Source organism: Mesoplodon densirostris, chromosome 3 (genome assembly GCF_025265405.1).
Source record: "Mesoplodon densirostris isolate mMesDen1 chromosome 3, mMesDen1 primary haplotype, whole genome shotgun sequence".
Lineage (NCBI taxonomy): Eukaryota > Metazoa > Chordata > Mammalia > Artiodactyla > Ziphiidae > Mesoplodon > Mesoplodon densirostris.
In genome coordinates, this window is record NC_082663.1 from 12,897,670 (window position 1) to 12,916,305 (window position 18,636).

General features: G+C 46.7%; 1 protein-coding gene across 2 annotated transcripts in view; it reads right to left on the reverse strand.

The window, feature by feature from the left end:
• The window catches only part of ANKH (ANKH inorganic pyrophosphate transport regulator), a 145,412-nt gene that overhangs the window by 32,351 nt on the left and 94,425 nt on the right, over positions 1–18,636 (reverse strand). For both annotated transcript variants that reach the window (XM_060092740.1, XM_060092742.1), the window contains exons 5-8: positions 13,060–13,230; positions 10,495–10,629; positions 8,272–8,364; positions 4,629–4,724 (exon numbers count right to left, since the gene is read on the reverse strand). In XM_060092740.1, the coding sequence (XP_059948723.1) occupies positions 4,629–4,724; positions 8,272–8,364; positions 10,495–10,629; positions 13,060–13,230 (495 nt within the window). The remainder of the gene's footprint in view (positions 1–4,628; positions 4,725–8,271; positions 8,365–10,494; positions 10,630–13,059; positions 13,231–18,636) is intronic.

The following is an 18,636-nucleotide window of genomic DNA, read 5'->3' on the forward strand; positions in this document are numbered from 1 at the left end:
CTGTGATCACCACGGTTGTCTACTAGAGAAACGCGGCCTTTCAGGACACACTAATCATGATGGGGCTTTACAGTCAGTCACATAAGCAACGGAGACCATGGTTCTACCAGAAGGTTCAGGGCAAAACTGGCTGTTTGCTTCGGACCCCAGCACCGCTTCAGCCTTATTCTCTGTGGTCCTGCCTTCTCCTGTGCAGCTCTGATGGCTGGTCTGTGATGCTTTCTCCTCTGTGTGGCCACTACACCACAAGCGCCCACCAAGCAGCATACCATCTGAAGCTGTTCTTCCAAATCGATTTAAACTGTACATATTTTTGAACTGTGTGTTCCTTTGCCCCTAACAGCGGCGTGTCAGTCTGCAGTCACCTTGCTAACCCTGGTTTGCCTCGTGCCCACTCCTTTGTTGCTATTGAGGGGATTAATTTTGATCTGATAGTTCTACCATTTTGAAGGTAATCTTCTAGATCAGCTAAAGCTCCCCCTGTCCTCATTCGCATCAGATGGTCTAAAGAAATCAATCAGCACTCCACTAAGCGTTCCTAAGGCAGCTCTGAAGGCAGGAAAGCCAGGTGCTACTTGGGAAATACTTCTATTTTCCTACTCTAGTCTCCTCCTAGATCCACTTCCTCTTCCAACTGGGCAGAAGGCATTTGCTGCTTTTCTTGAAGCCCAGTGGATCAGACAGACTCCTGGATGAGAAAATGAGGGAAGAACCAACTTTTAGAGTTAGATAGACACTCTAAATTTAAATTGAAAATCTATACTAGGGAATAAACACATACATGCATTGTAGCATTCTGAAATATTAGTCTCTTACTAACTGTCAAAAGTATCTTTCGGGCTTCCCTGGTGGCTCAGTGGTTGAGAGTCCGCCTGCCGATGCAGGGGACACGGGTTCGTGCCCCAGTCCGGGAAGATCCCACATGCCGCGGAGCAGCTGGGCCCGTGAGCCATGGCCACTGAGCCTGTGCGTCCGGAGCCTGTGCTCTGCCACGGGAGAGGCCACAACAGTGAGAGGCCCGCGTACCGCAAAAAAAAAAAGAAAAAAAAGTATCTTTCACAGGCAAAGGAGGGTGTTGAACCCAAAATGTCAGGGCCTGAAGAGTAAACCCATCCTGACTGCAAGATGAGTTTTTGCTGTAGACAGTACACCTCTTCGTTTGAACAGCAGTTAGCGTCACTGGGTCATTAAGTGTCTGCAGGATCTGTGGGGTCAGCTCTTCTCAAAGTCCCAGGCAGAAGAGCTATCTATGCCCAAAGGAACAGAGCTCAGGAAAGTGCTCTAACACTAGGCGATGCATAGAAAGCTGTGGGACCATCAGAAGGCTCGTACTTTGTACACAGTATCATCCACTGGAATCCACATGATGTGCTGATCTTACGTGCTCTGCTACGTTAACTTCCTGACACTAAGAAGTTTCAAAATTAAAAAAGGGAAAATAGACTTGAGAGTAAAGGGCATCTTCAAAGCTTTAAAAATAGAATAAGCTGAGTATAAATGAGGAGATTGTTGCTCATGGTGGGGGGTGACATCGGTGCCTTTCTGATCCTTATCTCACAGGTAAGTATTAATTGATTCATGTATTTGTGTTCTGCTTATTGTGCCCCTTCTGTGTCAGGCAGGATGCTAAGCCCTGGGGATAAGAGGTGACTAAGCCACAGACCCTGCCTAGGGAAGTTCAGAGCCTACAAGGAATAACAGATGTGAAGAACAAATAGATAAATACTGTAAAAAGGTGTACGCTTTATAGTGACAGTGAAGCACTGAATTTAGGGGGAAAAAGCCCTAACATTTTTTTCTGTGTATCTTTTAATGGCAATTCCTCTAGCCAAGATGTTGGACCAATTGATTGAATCGTTATAAGGATAACGATATGTATGTGAGATATGTATGTAAGGATATGTATGTGAGACACACCATAAGCTGCAAACTCAGATACTACTGTTTTTAGTGTTGAAGAAACCACCGCTTCAAGCATGCCAGCAAGTGCCTCAGTCCAGAGCCTCAGGGCCAGATACCTGTTCCTGCCTGTTGGAAACAGCACAATACAGAGGAAAGGGCCCCAGAGAATGAGCTTGGAAGTCTGGCTTCCAGCTAGCGTTGTTACAGGCAGAACTCGGAGATACTGCAGGTTTGGCTCCAGAGCACTGCAGTAAAGTGAATATCACGATAAAGCAAGGAAAAAATTTAAGTTTTATTATTTACAGGTATACCTTGGAGATATTTCAGGTTCAGTTTCAGGCCACCACCATAAAGCGCAGGTTGCAACAAAGCGAGTCACGTGAATTTTTTGGTTTCCCAGTGCATATAAAAGTTATGTTTACACTATACTGTAGTCTCTTAAGTGTGCAATATAGCGTTATGTCTAGAGAACAAACGTACGTGCCTTAATTTAAAAATACTTCGTTGCTAAAAGATGCTTACCATCGTCTGACAACTCAGGGTTGCCACAAACCTTCAACGGGTAAAAAAAAAAATGCATTATCTGCGAAGTGCAATAAAGCGAGGTCTGCCAGTACTGGGTACTGGGGCAAGTCACTTATCCTCTTATCCTCTCTGGGTCATTTCCTTTACTAAAAAATGATGGGATTTGATCAGTTCATCTCCAAGTTCCTTTCCAACACAGGATTCTGAGTCTCTGTTTCTACGGGGACAAATCTACCGAGATACTTCTAGTTACAGATGGTAGGATTAGACTAATTGAATTTATTAAGTAAATAAAACCTCTACATGGGAAACCAAAGCGTTTTTCTAGATCTTACTTGGTTATCATTTCAAGATACACTTGTGGCTCTTGTTTGAGAAGTACAGGTTATTGCCCGTGAACTGAAGGAGGGAAGGAATATCCTCAAACCCAGTCTGGTAAAGTTCTCCACTGGACTCAAGCACAGCTGCAGGAGGAGGTTTAAATGCAGAGACGGGAGACCCGGCCGGACTCTGGATAGCAGAGCGAGCAATGACCGAAAGCTCCCAGCTCTCGGCGACGGACGAGGTCACAGTCGCAGAGCCTGGCACCCGAACCAGCTGAGCTCTCAACTCCCAGTCACTTAACACAGTCTCCAAAAGCTGAGGTCTGTTCCTGGGGCAGAAATCTTCTCTGTTTTTTCCCCCAATACTCTTTTGAACGGTTTCAAGGTTGTGTAGTGTTTCGCTAATATTTTAGGGAACTATGGAAAAACGTGCCCACCACAGGGAGAAATAAGGCAACCAGGAGAGCAGGGTTGCCGGGGGCAACCCGTCCTGACTCAGCCAGGCATGCTACCAGAGATTCCCCCCACCCCTGGGACATGGCCTGGAATAGGCTTCTGACACCCCCCCCCCCGCCCCTTGCGGTTTCCCAGTTTCAGGAGGGAAGGACTGAGGGGGGAAGGGCTGGGCTGGAGTGACGGGACAGCTGAGAATGCAAGGTCATGACTCGGTGTCAGAGGTGTTGGGTGATGGGCTCTATATCTTGTGTTGCCCTTGATACAATCTATTCAGGTGTTGGATCAATGGATCAAATATTAAGCTGTGGGTTTTGAAAAAAAGTCCATAAAAGGCTTAAAATGTGTGTCGGGCTTGATTTTAAAGGACCACTATGAGGGCTTATCTAGCTAAGTGGTTCTTGTGATAATGGCCAGAGGGACAGTGGTCAGTGTGTTCCTGTCATCAGCATGTCCCCAAACCTCATTGCCTTACGTCCACCTTATCAGTCATTTATGATGGGACTGCACACACCCAGGCGTTTCTGCTACATTCTTACATTGTACTATAAAAACGGAGAACTGCTACAGGACTTAATAGGACACATGTAGTCACAACAACAAACAAGGAACTGAGTTCAAAAGACCCCTATTTCTTTTTAGCCTCTTCTCATCTCCATCTTTAGAACCCAAAAGGCACCGTCTACAATGTGAAGTGGATGATGTTATTTTCTTACGACTGTTGATAAATGTCATAAACAACCTTAAATTATACACAATGTGCTTTGGATTATAGAGCATGTAGGAACCTTTTCCATGTTTTTTTTGAACGTTATGTCTCCTACATTTGAATTACCCAGGGGAGTTGATAAAGGAAGGATGTGTGCTGTTTATTTAAGGCTGTGCAGAGTCACTGACAGGCCCTGCCAACAGTGAGGTGTTATCCACACTTGTTCACACCTGTATCCCTGAAGATGGCACAGGGCTTGGGATCCAGTACGTGCTTGACAAGCAAGTGTTGAATGATAAATAAATAGGGAGGTTACATCAGCGTACACGTATGAGGAAAGGCACTTTTACCAGCGAAACAAACAACACCAATTAAATTTGGAAAAGGGACAGAGATGGTTATATAGTTGACTCTGGGTGTTTAACAATGGGCTGGAAATTATCAGTAAGAGTATTAAACATTAAAGGCAAAGCCTGCCTTTCTTCAGCACGTAAGAAGCCCTTAGAAACGCGAGAAGTTGACTCTCTATTCTTAGACTCAACACCCTCCTTGAACAATGATCGCTCATATTTTGGGATGAAAATGTCTCGAAGAGGTTGTTATCTAATCTAGCACAACATCGTATTATGGAATACAAGACCTCTCCCTTTAAAATGGCAATTACCCCCCTTTCCAAAAACAAACACAGGCGGGGGCGGGGATGGGTCTCTCCTTACCGTCAGTGACAAGGCCATGCAGACGAACGTGAACTTCTTGATGTGTGCTGCAGTGACTGTGTTGCTTGTGCTCACCAGCTTATTGCTGGGGTTATTCTAGGGGGGCAAGAAAAGGCTCCAGGTTATCCTTGGCTGACCACACGTGCATCTTACAGAGCATCTCGTTTCTGTTTTACTTGATGCGTCTGAAGTGTGGATGTCAAGTGACAGCTTAGAAGACAGCTGTCGCTCTGAGTCTCTCTCAGACAGCTGACATGTTTCTGGACATGAATGCTAACGAGAGGGAGTTCTGGACTGAACGCCCGGCAGTGTCTCCTGAACGAGTCCCCTCTCCTGGGCGCTGGGTGCCCACCCAGCTAGTCCAGGGCCCCAGCCCATCCTGCAGTTCCCGACCACCCTGGAGCTCTGCAGGCAGGCGTGGCATCTGGGCCCGTATTTGAGGGCACATGTCAAGGCCCTGTGAGGTGCGCGTTTGCTCTCCGAGATAAAGGACTGCGTGTCTCACCCATCTCTTTATTTTATTTTATTTTTTCAAGATTTGTTTTTTGATGTGGACCATTTTTTTAAAGTCGTTATTGAATCTCTTACAATATTTCTTCTTTTTTTTATGTTTTGGTTTTTTGGCGGCGAGGCATGTGGGATCTTAGCTCCCCGACCAGGGATTGAACCTGTGACTCCTGCACTGGAAGGTGAAGTCTTAACCACTGGACCACCAGGGAAGTCCCTCACCCATCTCTTTAGCTCCTGCAACTTAGCACCATCTTTCTTGAGTAGAGAAGATGCTCAAACAGGCTTTGTTAAATTGAAATGTAAGCAAATGATGCAGATGGCCCAGAGGTCCTCTGACACATGCCTGAGGGCTTGGTGGGGCCATCCCAGGGTCACTGTTAGGCGTGCCCGTCACCCAATCAAAACGAGCGTCCGGCCCTCAGCCTTGAAAGGCAGCAGAGGAAAAACAACGCCAGCCTCCTTACGGATCCCATTAGCCCCAGAGCTGACTCACAAGAACTAATAAGAACCTCCTGTATAAAAAAGTAAACAAAATAAAATTCCAAAAAAGAAAAGAACAAACGGTGAGCCCCTGGCTCCCATATCCAGCCCAATGAAAGACACACAAGCGGAGGTGTCATAGGTCCCACTTGCAAAAGAGCTTTTGATGTTTGCTTCCCTTCAGAGGCTGAGGCAACCTCTCGAATCCCTTCCCCTTTACGCCACCTCTGGAGGGGCTGACATTTTCTTAACTCCGGTCTCTAAAGCACATCAGCCTTTCTGAAAAACAGACTGTGCACAGTGCAAATCACAGCAGGTAGGATATCTCTCCATCTCCTCTCCCCCAAGGATCTGCGAGGGTGGTGCCCCGGTGGCCTGGGCGAGAAGGAGGCCATGCCGGAAAGAATTAGGAACCTCCAAATGCACACGCCACCCATGGTGACAGCCACGGGCTCCAGCTCCTTCAGGTGCGCTTTTATTTTTTAAATAGCAAATATTTCTGCAAGTACGGTTGGGATAAACTAGCACATATCGTTAGATTAACATCTGTGTCTCACCTTGTTTGCCCCATCTGCTCTTTTGCAGAAACATAGTCTTTTGCATATAATAACCGAACATTAGAGAGAATGTGGACGAGTGGAAAACTCTCCCAGCTCACTGTTCAGCTAGAAACGGCAGAAGTTATGCGAGAAAGTTTAAATCTCTTATTCTGGAACGCACAAGGAGGCTAAGGATTTCAACTGTCAGTGCAGCAGATTCTGGAAGTCCACACAGAGGTGTCTTAAGATTCGGGTGAATAGACGGCATTCGTGGAATGGCTTGGAGTAGCGCAGTGGAATGCATGGCAACAATGGGGGAGGTTTCAAAAGCGTTCTGAGTCACTCCAGCCTCTGGCTAGAGGTGCGCTCCATAAAAGAATTTTTTTGCAGTGCGTAACCTCTGTGATGGTGACTAAAACAATGCTTATCTAGGCTTCCTGGTGGCGCAGTGGTTGAGAGTCCGCCTGCCGATTCAGGGGACACGAGTTCGTGCCCCGGTCCGGGAGGATCCCACATGCCGCGGGGCGGCTGGGCCCGTGAGCCATGGCCGCTGAGCCTGTGCATCCGGAGCCTGTGCTACGCGACGGGAGAGGCCACAACGGTGAGAGGCGCGCGTACCGCAAAAAAAGAACAACAACAGTGCTTACCTTGGACGCTCTTAGTGAAACTGTATAGCGCTGCATTGTTAAGTTTTACTATTTCAAGGTAGCCACAAACAATTTCAGGTGAGACGCTCACAGCCAGGAGGTTCTAACACTTTAGAACCTGCTATTGAGTTTTATTATATAATCATATTCCAAGAGCTGGACATTTAGCAAGATGACTTATATCCATTTTGGTTTCTGAGGACTTACTTCTATACACATGTTCCTTGACATGAAAACACTGATTTCTATCAGTGGAGTGGATTAAACCCACTCAAACACAGCTCTCTTCTGCAAGTGACTCAGGCCTTTGGAAGTCCACTCTCAAAGGCCTAGGAAGCAGGAATCAAAAGAATTTTTTCGGAAATGCTCTGCATCCTAATGATGGGAATGAATGTTGTCAATCAGTGGAGGGTCCAGCTTATCGTTTACTGGGGAAGTTCCACACCCAGTAAAGAGTTCTGGGCAATAGCCTACCCTCTCTCACGTTAGGCTGCGTGGGGGCCATCCCTGAAGCACTTGGAGGTGAGTTGCTATTTGTGGGTGATTGATTATAGGTGTGGGAATAGAGGCAGGTAATCTGCTGGGGACCCTGGTGAAGAGGCTTCCTCTCCTCACCTCCCAGGGCTCTTTTTGGGATCACATGAAATGATATCAGCAATGGCTCTGAGCTAGTTCTATAGAAATTCAAGGCCAAAGAGTTGCTATTAAGAGTACAAGTGGCAGGTTCTGTGCTTCTTTCCTATTTTTTATTTTAAAACATTGTACACTATCTTGCTGGGGGTCTGTTTTTCTACTTATTTGTTTCAGGATACAAGTCTACAGGTTCAAATAATTAAGCTTTAATGAAATAGGCATTTCTCAAATGATCTGCACGCAGGTCAGTCCTGACCTGGCCTCAGGTTACAGGTCTGAAGGCTTATGCGCCTTCTGGGCTGTGTCAGCAGCTGTGGAGGGACGCCGTGGCCATCACCAGAAGCTTCCAGCTGGAATAACTGCACCACATCCCAACCAGCCTGGACCCATGGCTGCTGCATGGACAACTTTGGCGTGCATGTACCCCAGCACCCCGTAAGAGAGCCTTAAGCTTATGAACTTAAGCACACAACATCCTGTACCTTCACATCTGCTATAAAGTATCGGTTTAACTAAAAAACAACAAAAGAGAAATGAAATCCAATATATTAAAAATTTTTGAGAATATAATTTCCCTTTTTCAAATAATTTCTTGACAGGAATAACCTTGAAGTGAGTATCGGTTTGCAGAGGCATCATGGAAGCGGCATCAAGGCAAGCGTAAGTTCGCCTCTGTTATTTTCTGAGTTACGTCTGCCAGCCCCAACGCCTCATTAACCTTGCAGAGCGAGATGAGGTTAGAAACATCACGGCGTCCATCAACGGCGATCCCTGTCTATCAAACACTAATTTTAAAGAGTGTGTTTCAGAAACCACGCCGCAAGCGGTTCTCACCTTGTCAAAAGCAGGGTAGACAGCACGGATTTCCGTCAACCAGCCATATGGCATGTGACCCACGGGGTACGTGGCTGTCAAAATTGCCACGGCCTGCAAGAGGAAGAGCCGGCGGTTAGCAGGGCATCCGCAGAGCCTGTGTCCAGCCGCTGCCCGCCGTCTGCCACGTGGCGGAGCAAGCCGTCTCGGGTGTGGTCCCCCCTGACAGGTCACCCCACCCTGGGTGACAGAAGGAGCAAGGGGCAGGCGCTCCCCTGCATCCCGGGAGTGGGCGGAGTGGACCCAGGGTGTGCACCCGAGACCAGGGGGATGCGTCTTGTTTTACATGAATCCAATGAGGAACGGGTCCAGATCACTGCCTGAGAAGCCAAGATTTCAACCCAGGTCCGCCAGATTCTCACTGAGCTAAACCAAACCTTCTAGTCTAGCCCAATTCTTGAGTCTCCAAATGCGACTCTGAGCCCCACCCCTGCTCTCCGGATACTCTGCACTCAACGTCCACTGCTCCGTCTGCACGCCATCCTCCAGGGAAGCTGACGGTGTGCGCCGGTCGATGGCTTTATGGTATCCTCCATCCGACTCAACTCACTTTCAATCTGTTCAGCCAGGAGAGCCCAATGTTGATGTTTAACTTGAAAACTAAATTAATACGTCTCACAGGAAGCCTCACAGGCTCATCCATGAAAATGAGCGTCTCATTTCTTAGGTGAATGAAGAGGAAGAAAATTTAAAACAGGGCACCTAACCCTACCTTTTTGGCAAAGTTCAACTCCCTAACGAGCTAGGACGGGAGGAATCGGGCTTCGTCTGTTCTAATGACCATAACAGCGATGCCAGGACCGTGAGCGAGGTGGGTCCCCAGTGGGTGAAGACACTGCTGTGAGGAGTGGGTGGTGGCATCAGGCGGCCCTGGATTCAAACCTCACTTCATCACTTCCCAGCTGTGTGAAGCACGAACGCTCTCAGGCCCCGTTTCTGTTCCTCCGGCAAAACCGTAAGAATAACGATACCCATCGTGCAGGGGTGTCGGGAGTCAATGAAACGTCCATAAGTGCCGACATTATCAGAAGCAGATGATCAATTTATGTCATTTCTGTCGCCGACCCTAATGCTAAGGTCTGTCTCTGTGCACTGAGGTCATTTAGAAATGGCTCTAATGTATAACGTCTTGGTTTTTTTAGGGGAAGATGCAATTCTAGCACACAGGTGATGGGGGTCCCACACTTTTTACTGGGCAACTGAAACTGAAGTATTGAAGTGAAAAAGCTGCTGTGTTACAGAAGCCAGCCCAGATGGCATTCATGATTCAACAAACAAAATCCAGGAACCAACGGAGACAAGGGAAAGCCTTCTGCTTGTGATTTATGTGCTTCTTGTTCCAAGCCAACATGAGCTGCTTCCCAGGACATGGAAACTGGCAGCAGATCCCAGCCTGGAAACATGCTGACAGTGCATTCAAGGGCAATGTGTAAACAGGAGGCTCTCATGAGTAGCCACCAGCCTTCCTGAAGGATCAGCAGTTCTTGAGACAATTAATTCTCCAGAGGGCAGCGGAGGAGGAAACAAATGAAGTCATTCTGCTTGTTCATACCACATTTGAAAGATGGAAAAAAGCGCTTCAACTCTGTCTTTGGAGGAGCTGCCAGTTTCCAGATCAGTTTCTTGAGTTGAGTACCTAATGGAGACCCTCCTTTGGAGGAGGGCAGATTGCCAGAGTACATAAAGCCATGGTAGGCTCGGTACAGGAGGTGGAGAAAGGACAGGTGAGACTAGGTGGGTCAAAATGGAGGCATCAGCCCTTCACCCCCTGGTACTTTCACTTCTGCTGCTGCACATGGCATGTTCCACTGTCCTCTGCAAAGAGGCACCAGGCTGACTCCATGGGAAAGTGGAGAGGCCGTTGAGTGGAGAGAGAAAATCTGGATTCTAACACTAGCCCAGCTTCTTGCTAGTTGTGTGTCCCTAATCTTGGTTTTCTCATATGGTAAAAGAGAGGGATGAAGGAGATATTTTCTCCCATACTCATAAAAATATAAAATCACATGATTCTAAGTCACTGATGGAGATCCTTATGGGTTCCTTGTGTGAAGTGTCACATAATTTAGTATCACAGAATTTCTTGAGCTCTCAAGAGGAATTGGAAACAAATTTGTAATCCACCTCCCCCGCACCCAGTTTTTACACGGTGACAGTGGGGACCCACAGCCCCAGAAGCTGCCCTACCTCCGTAGCTGCAGAACTGCCACCAAGGTCCCGGGAAACAAAGAGGTTGACGATAGGCCTACTGATTCTCTGTGTAGCCAAGATGAGAGCCAAAGGCCACCAGAAGCTCAGCATCTTTCTTATTGTTGCATCTCCCTGCATCAAGAAAAGGGGATAAAAGTTCACTGAACTCTGGAAGCAGAATAGAAAAAAACAATTCAGAGCCAAAGCGTTTTCTTTCTATATCAATCATGAGTCAATTCACTACACTTAAAAATAATATAGAAAAAGCCTCTGTAGACAAGCCAAGTTGAATTAAAGTAAAATGTACAGTCTTAATAGAAATGAAGTCAGACAGCTGGCAAGCTACTGTGAAATCAAAACACATGTTTAAGCTTGATGGATCCAAATGCCTATTTTCCAAACAGGGCAACTTTAACCCAAGCAGAACCCAACTTCATAGCCCAAGAAACAGGCTGGAAATTAGTTTCTGTTTAAATTATCAAACTGACTGGCTAGAAGCCATGTCAGTTAAGAGGTAACTCTTAGAAGTAAAACATTGTTATACTTTATTTTGGAATCAGTCTGCTCACAAATGTGCCTAATTATTTGGGCACTGTATAAATCTACTCAGAGGTTCCTATTCTCAAAGCTCTGACAGAAGTCATGTAAATGTTCAGAAGCACAAGCCAAATAAAAGCATGGTAACGAGAAGGCGACTTATTAAGAATTCTACAGTGAACATGTGCACTATCTTATTATTATTATTATTTTTTGCGGTACGCAGGCCTCTCACTGTTGTGGCCTCTCCCGTTGCGGAGCACAGGCTCAGGACGCGCAGGTTCAGCGGCCATGGCTCACGGGCCCAGCTGCTCCGCGGCATGTGGGATCTTCCCGGACCAGGGCACGAACCCGTGTCCCCTGCATCGGCAGGTGGACTCTCAACCACTGCGCCACCAGGGAAGCCCAAGATGTGCGCTATCTTTAAAGCCTGGCTTTCATCATGTGATTTTGGTTTTGATTCTTCATGAGGGTAAGAGTTCCATCATGGAACCATCTCAGTCACTTTAACTTATTTCCCTTTGCTGGGAGCTGAATGTTGAGGTGGATTGTTACAATCAAGACCAACGTGATGTGGTTGTCCTTATGATGGAAATATTGTAACTAGATCTGATATTATTGATGGCCTGACCTCACATCAAGGTGGGTGGTCAATACAATTACTGGTTTTTTGGTTATTTTTGGCTGCGTTGGGTATTTGTTGCTGCGCACAGGCTTTCTCTAGTTGTGGCAAGCGGGGGCTACTCTTTGTTGCGGTGCGCAGTCTTCTCATCACGGTGGCTTCTCTTGTTGCGGAGCACGGGCTCTAGGCACGTGGGCTTCAGTAGCTGCAGCACACGGGCTCAGTAGTTGTGGCTCGCGGCCTCTAGAGCACAGGCTCAGTAGTTGTGGTGCACGGGCTTAGTTGCTCCACGGCATGTGGGATCTTCCCGGACCAGGGCTCGAACCCGTGTCCCCTGCATTGGCAGGTGGATTCTTAACCACTGCACCACCAGGGAAGTCCCGCAATTACTGTTTTGACATGACAAAAGTAACACGTGGTCAAAGGTGGGACCAAGGCGTGGAGTGTGGTAATTTATTCAGGGCCATATTTATATAAATATAAATATATATATATATTATATATATATATATATATATATATAATATACATAATCATGCATATCTGCCTTATATCTAGATGGATACCAACCCAAATGATACCTAAGGATAGAGAAATTAGCAAACATATAAATCAGATACTGTTTATAATGATGATGAACAGAACGCTTTGGTCACTTGTATAAGATTGTGTCTTGCTTGTACCGTATTCACCTTTCGAGGCACAGGCCAAGCTCTGACTCCATCAAGGGGGCTTTTTAGACCTCATCCCTATCTACGTTCTCTCAGCCTCAGTGAGCGAAGTTCTTGAACTCCCATTGCAGTCTCTGTACTTTCTTGGGTTCATGTCTGAATGTCGCTTCTGTGTTGGATAAGCCAAAGGGGACGTAAAGCTGCTTGAGGCCAGAGACCGTCTTTAAAACTTTCCTGTGTTGCCCTGTGGTACCTAAATACTCCGCTCCCTCCATCGAAGGCACCTGAATGAGTGATTGTGTTTGGCCAGCACAGAAAGTACAAACACAGCCTGGATCCCTGGTGTGAAATTAAAAATCATCAAATGTGAGTTCCATGGTACCAGGGGTCCTAAAATCTCTGTCGAGCACAGAATGACTTCCTTTTGATAACAGAGAGTAAGGAGGACGTCAATGCTGTGTCTCCTCCTCGGCCTGGCATGACTCAGTGTGACTTGGTCTCCTCGTATGGAGGCCAGGAGGCTGGAGCGTGACCTCTAAGGACTCTTTCATCTCCAGAGTTCATCAGTTCTCCAACTGTCTTTCCCTGTGGACACTGTGAAGCACTTGGCCTGGAGATATAACATCCCAGAGCATGTGCTTGTTACGCTGATGTCTCGTTTCATACGTGTGGGGTGAAACTATATTCCACGTGGATGGACAGACAGCATGTCCTCGAGGTCTAAGGACCTACCCCCAGCTCCGGTCCACTCCTGTCCGGGATGATGTCGTGGATGTTCTTGTAGTAGCCCAGGCACAGGGTGGTGCAGCGCACAAGGGCACCCATGTACAAGGATAGGATGGGGATGAGCAGAGGCTCTCTGCATTCCAGATGACTGTGAAGCAAAATGGCGACAAAAACGACCTGAGAGATGGGGAAACAAGAACAAGTCAGTAGGGAGAAGACGGAACCAATCATTGGAAGTGCAGCCCGACCTCTTGCACCCAGGTGAGATGTATCTCTGAGCGAAAACCTTGACACTGATGAGAAGGAGAACAGAAACAGTATTGGGCTACAGCTTGATACTGCTCTCAGAGAATTCAGGGTCATGCATTTGGGATTCCCTGGAAGAGCACACAATCATTCTGTTATATTCATCATTAAGATTCTTTTAAGGCAACTGCACATCTGGTTAAGGTTATCGATTAAAAAAAGTCTAGAAACTTTGGATTCCCAGACCCCAGAGGATGCAGAACAGCTTTGCCCCATCGATGTACACATGTAATCCACACCAGAGGACCTAAGTGACCTTCCACAAAGGATAGAACAGTGACCAATGATGGTACACAGAAAAATGGACACTAACATTTATAACATGAAATCCACTAAAAATGCTGCAAAAGCACCAATGCTAATTATTATAAAACAAGATAATTACAATTTAAGATATTAACTTACAGAAGTGGCATAGGTCAAAAAATACAAAGTCAAGAGGGATTGAAATAATAGTAAAGTGTCAATCTCTACTGAACAGTACGGGCTCTAAAGCAAACTTATCAATGTATTTAACCTCCTATCCTGCAGAAATCAGAGAATCAGCCCCACCTCTGCCCAGAGTCCCTCCTGGGATTCACATGTTTGGAAGACCACTGAGGCGTACTGAGTGCACAAATAGGGTAATGGGGGAGGGGAGAGATTGTCTGGGCTACAACAATCTTTTTTTGTTTGTTTGTTTGTTTAAAAAATTATTTGTTTAACTTATTTTGAAGAGGAACACGGTGATTAAATATCAAGATTTATAAAAAGTCTACGTAGTACCTTTGAACCCCATCCATCCATTTTCTATCCACTACAGCAATGAATCTGTTTGATTATTTTCAGGAGTAATATTCTAAATATTTACCAACAGACTGAACAACTGAACAGAACAGACAACATGCCTGGCTATTATGGTAAGAACCAGCTGAATATCAGCCCTACATTAGTTTTGTATTTGTCCTTAGAGATTTTGTTAAGTAGTATCCATTTTCCTCTCCTTTTATTTACTTATTTATTTTTAATTTTTTTAATTTTTAATTTTTTTGGGGGGGCTACATCAATCTTAATAGCCAAATATCCATGGAATGATAGGCTTGTGAAATACACCACCACTAAATGATCCTGACCAAAGGAGGCGTACCCTGATCACTGCATTCTCAAGAAATCAGTGATGACAGAAAGTTAAAAAAGAAGCTGGAGAATGAGCACAGTTCATCACGTGAGTGCGTTCAGTTGCCACAGGGAACAGAGAAAAGCAGGGTAATCCAGGGAAACTCTTCTGAACGCAATAATAGTATTAGATGTTAGAGGAGGTTTGCTTGTAGCACAAACCGACACTTGTGCCCGGGTTGCTGTTCTCAAACCGGTACATGGGACAGAGACGTCCTTAGGGGAACGCAGGGGACAGAGCTACTACCGCTTGGCTGCATGGACATGACCAGGCTGCCCAGGGCATGGACGCGTGAGTGTCCACTCACGCTCACGATCACACACTCACATTCACTTTCACCAAGGGTACAGTGGAGCCCGTTGATGGAAAGAAAGATGCCCGTGACTGTCTCCATGCCTGTTGCTTCCCAGTGGAACAAATGTACTGTATTAACTGAGGGATGCAAAGACCAGCTGGGGGAAGCCTTGTGAGGGACCCATTGTGTTTGGAACAGAAGATTGAGTTCTGTAATGTGGCCAAGATGCCCATTTATTTCTCTAACTAATCAGAGGCCTTAAGGGGCCCTAATATGCAAGCAGACTAGTCTGTCGGCAGCAAGCTTAAGATTCGACATACACAAACCTACAGTGTACACGAAGATGGTCATGTTTAAGACTGAAAACACACTGGAGGGAAAATGGATATGTGAAGACCAACCCCTTCTCTGCCCAGTGCAGAAAGGCTCCCGGTGACGCCATCAGGATGGCCATGCAAGACGAGCAGGGCCAAGGAAGCGGATGTGGAACTGAAGGAAAAGGGAGGGGGAGGTGTGACAAGAAAGTGGCCCGACGGGCAGAGCGGGCTAGAGCGTGACAGAGGGCAGGCGGGAGGCATTGGGCCAGTAGCGATCAAGGCCGAAGTGAAGATTTTCTCAGCCTCCTTCACGGTACTAGCTTGATGCCATGTGGTCCAACACATACCATACATCTTACATCTTCACCGTGGGTTGTATCATTTATCAACGTAAAATACCACCTGGGCCTTTTGCCATTCCATCCAGAATTCAGATGTTTGATTCTGATGCCACCATCAACACTGTGTTGGATTATTTTTTGCGGGTAAGCCACTGCCTCAGTGGTGAGGAGTTTCCCCGGGAAAGCCTGTTATGTGCTGGCCCCGTCCTGGGCGCTGGGGATTCAATGATAGAGACGATTGTACCAGGCTCTGTTCTCCTGGAGCTGACAGCCTCGTGGGGAAGGCAGAAATGGTCATCAACCTGTGAGAAGGCCTGTGAAGGAAAGAGGGCAGTGGTGCCGGGAAAGCCAGGCTGTGGGGGGAGGGAGGGCACCCCATGAGGGGTGCATCTGAGCCGAGACCCAATGCCTTGGAAGGAGCCGGCAGGGGCTGACAGGAGCCAGGGTTAGGTGGGGAGAGCCGAGGCAGGGCGTCTCCTTCCGGGGAGAAGGATCCAGGCAAAGCCCCCAGGGGGAGGCAGCTTGGCCACACTGAAGAGGTCGGAAGGGAGGACCGTGGCTGGAGGGCCACGGGGACAAGAGGAGAGTGACGGGGCTGGGGAAGAAGCAGAGCCTGTGGGGTTTCAGCACCTCATAGACCATGATCAGGATTTTGGCTTTTTATCTCAAGAACACCAGGAGGTGATTCGAAAGCAGGTTCTAGGCAGGGGGTGAGACGGCCAGAATTTCACTGAGAATAGATCCCTGTGGCCACAGTGGGGAAGGATGGAGGAGAGCCGGAGCAGAGGGGCAGGCCCGAGTCAGGAGGCATCGCTGAGAGTTCAGGTGGGAGGGGTGATCCCTCAGACCAGGGCGAGGGCAGCAGAGATGGGGAGAAGAGGGCAGATAAAGAAACATCTAGGATTAAAAAATTTAGACGGATGGTCCTGAAGAGGGATGCTCCTAGGGTGGCTCCCAGGTTTCTGAGCTGATGTTAGGGGCACAGATTCATTCAAAACCACAATCATCAAGATCATGAAGAGTATGAATTGAGGCTTATGATGTCTCTGAAAGATGTGAGTGGAAATAGCACAGAGATATTTAGATGGCTTGTCTAGAGCTCAGAGGAGAGGTCTTGGCCACAGATATTTACTTGGTGATCATCAATCATGTTACAGATGGTTTAAACGTAGGGCATGCAGTAGATTCTTCATGAATAGAATACACAGTAAGGAGAGAGATGGATCTTGAGGAACTTCAACATTTACACATCAATAGATGAGCTCGGCCATCAGAAGTAGGAGAAAAACCAGGACGTGGTGGTGTGAGACCCAATGGGAAGGGATGTTTCATGGACGAAGGAGCAGTCAACAGAGTGACGAGTTGCTGAGACATCCATTAAGTCAACAAAAAGTGCCCGCTGGATTCAGTGGCAAGAGGGTCACTAGTGAGAACAGTGTGGGTGAAGTGATGGGAATGGAGGTCAGCGTGGGGCAGGTAAAAGGAAGAAAGAGAATTGAAAAAGTGGAGACGGTGAGAGGAAACTGGCCTTCCAAAAGGTGTGGCTGGGAAGGAATAGAGAATTGTAGCTAAAGACATACATGAGGAAAAGCTTGTTGTTGCTGTTGTTATTGTGTTAAGATGGCAGATGTCTGAGCATGTTTCCATGTCAAAGAGAAATGATCCAGGGGAGAGAGAAGGAGTCACCGATAACCGATCAAATAAGGTTCCTGAGAAAGCAGGACAGGATAGGCTTCAAGGCACAGGAGGAAGAAGTGGCCTTGGACGGAGGAGGGACACCTCCTCTCCTGTAATGGGAGGGGGAACGGAGATGAGGCAAGGGTCTGAAAGTAGGCATGTGGGTTTAAATTTCCCAGTGGGGTAGGGAATGAGGTCACCTGCCAGGGAGAGTGAGGTGGGTGGAGACCCTCTGACATGGTTACTAGAGTCCGCCGAGGTGAGTGATGAGAGTATGAATCTATACTTTGATCAGTTTGTCCCGCTGTGTAACTTTTTGCTGGAGTGCTTGCTACCTGGGTGCAGGTGGTGCAAGGTGCACACCTTTGGGTGGTTCAGGACGGGGATCTTGCCTGAAGGCTGAGCTGGAAAGGCAGGAGACAAAGGGACCTACAGTAGTGCAGCCAGATTACTCAGCTGGGATCCTGGGATCCTTGGATCCCATCCCTGGGATCTCAGCTGACTTCAGAAGGCCAGGGCTGATGACAGCACAAAGGGGAAAGGACTAGAGGTCCCACTGAGGCCCAACACCCCATGAGAATTCTCATTTGATACTGAGCAAGCTGAGAAAATCTAGATGATCAAAAAGTAAATCAAAAACATATGACTATTACAATAATGGTGACACAGAAAAGCATGGCATGTTAGAACCAAAGCAAGAGGGTTTTCTTGTATTATGATGTGAAATTAATTAGCTTAGTAAAATTTTTTCAAACTGAGAGTTGCCACTGAAATTCAAGGCATTATAAACTCTTTTCATTTTATCATTGGTGATTACTCCCTATCTATCTGTGCCAAGGTGGTATTTCAAAGGACTTTGCCTAGGATCTATTTATTCATTACCAAGTCTGGTAATTAACAAATGCTTTCAAGTAATGAGAGGACTGAAGCTGGGGGTGGGAGTGGGAGCAGAAAACTTAAGAACAAACATTGAATTTATTCCACCAACCAAATTGTGGCAGGAACTCCAGCTATAAGGTTTAAAATAGAAACTTCACCAGGAAAAGCCCAAGGCCAGATGGCACCTGAATCCAGCTTCCATCGCCCCTACTAACCAGTTATGCTTATTCTGAACTTTTGAGCCCTCCCAACAGGCAGCGGCCAGGACCAGGTTTAAAATTAAGAAGGAAAATGGCTGCAGGAACACTGGCAAAGAATTTTTCAGGGATATGATTTTTTCCTCTACCCTTGGATGCTGCTATATTTATCTTAGGCAAAGATAGGTGGGTTTTTGGGTTTTTTTTTTTTTTTGCTTTTGAGATAACATATCTACAAATGCTCACTGAGTGGCTGATGCTAATGCTGAAAATAAGAGCTGTTTCCTTAATTTCAAATTAAGTGATTAGAGTGAACAAGACAGTTTAGTTCATCCCTCAGAGGATGAATTAAAAGTAAGACCAGGCAAAAAAATCTCTAATCACTCACCAAGAAAACTAACAAAGATATATCAGA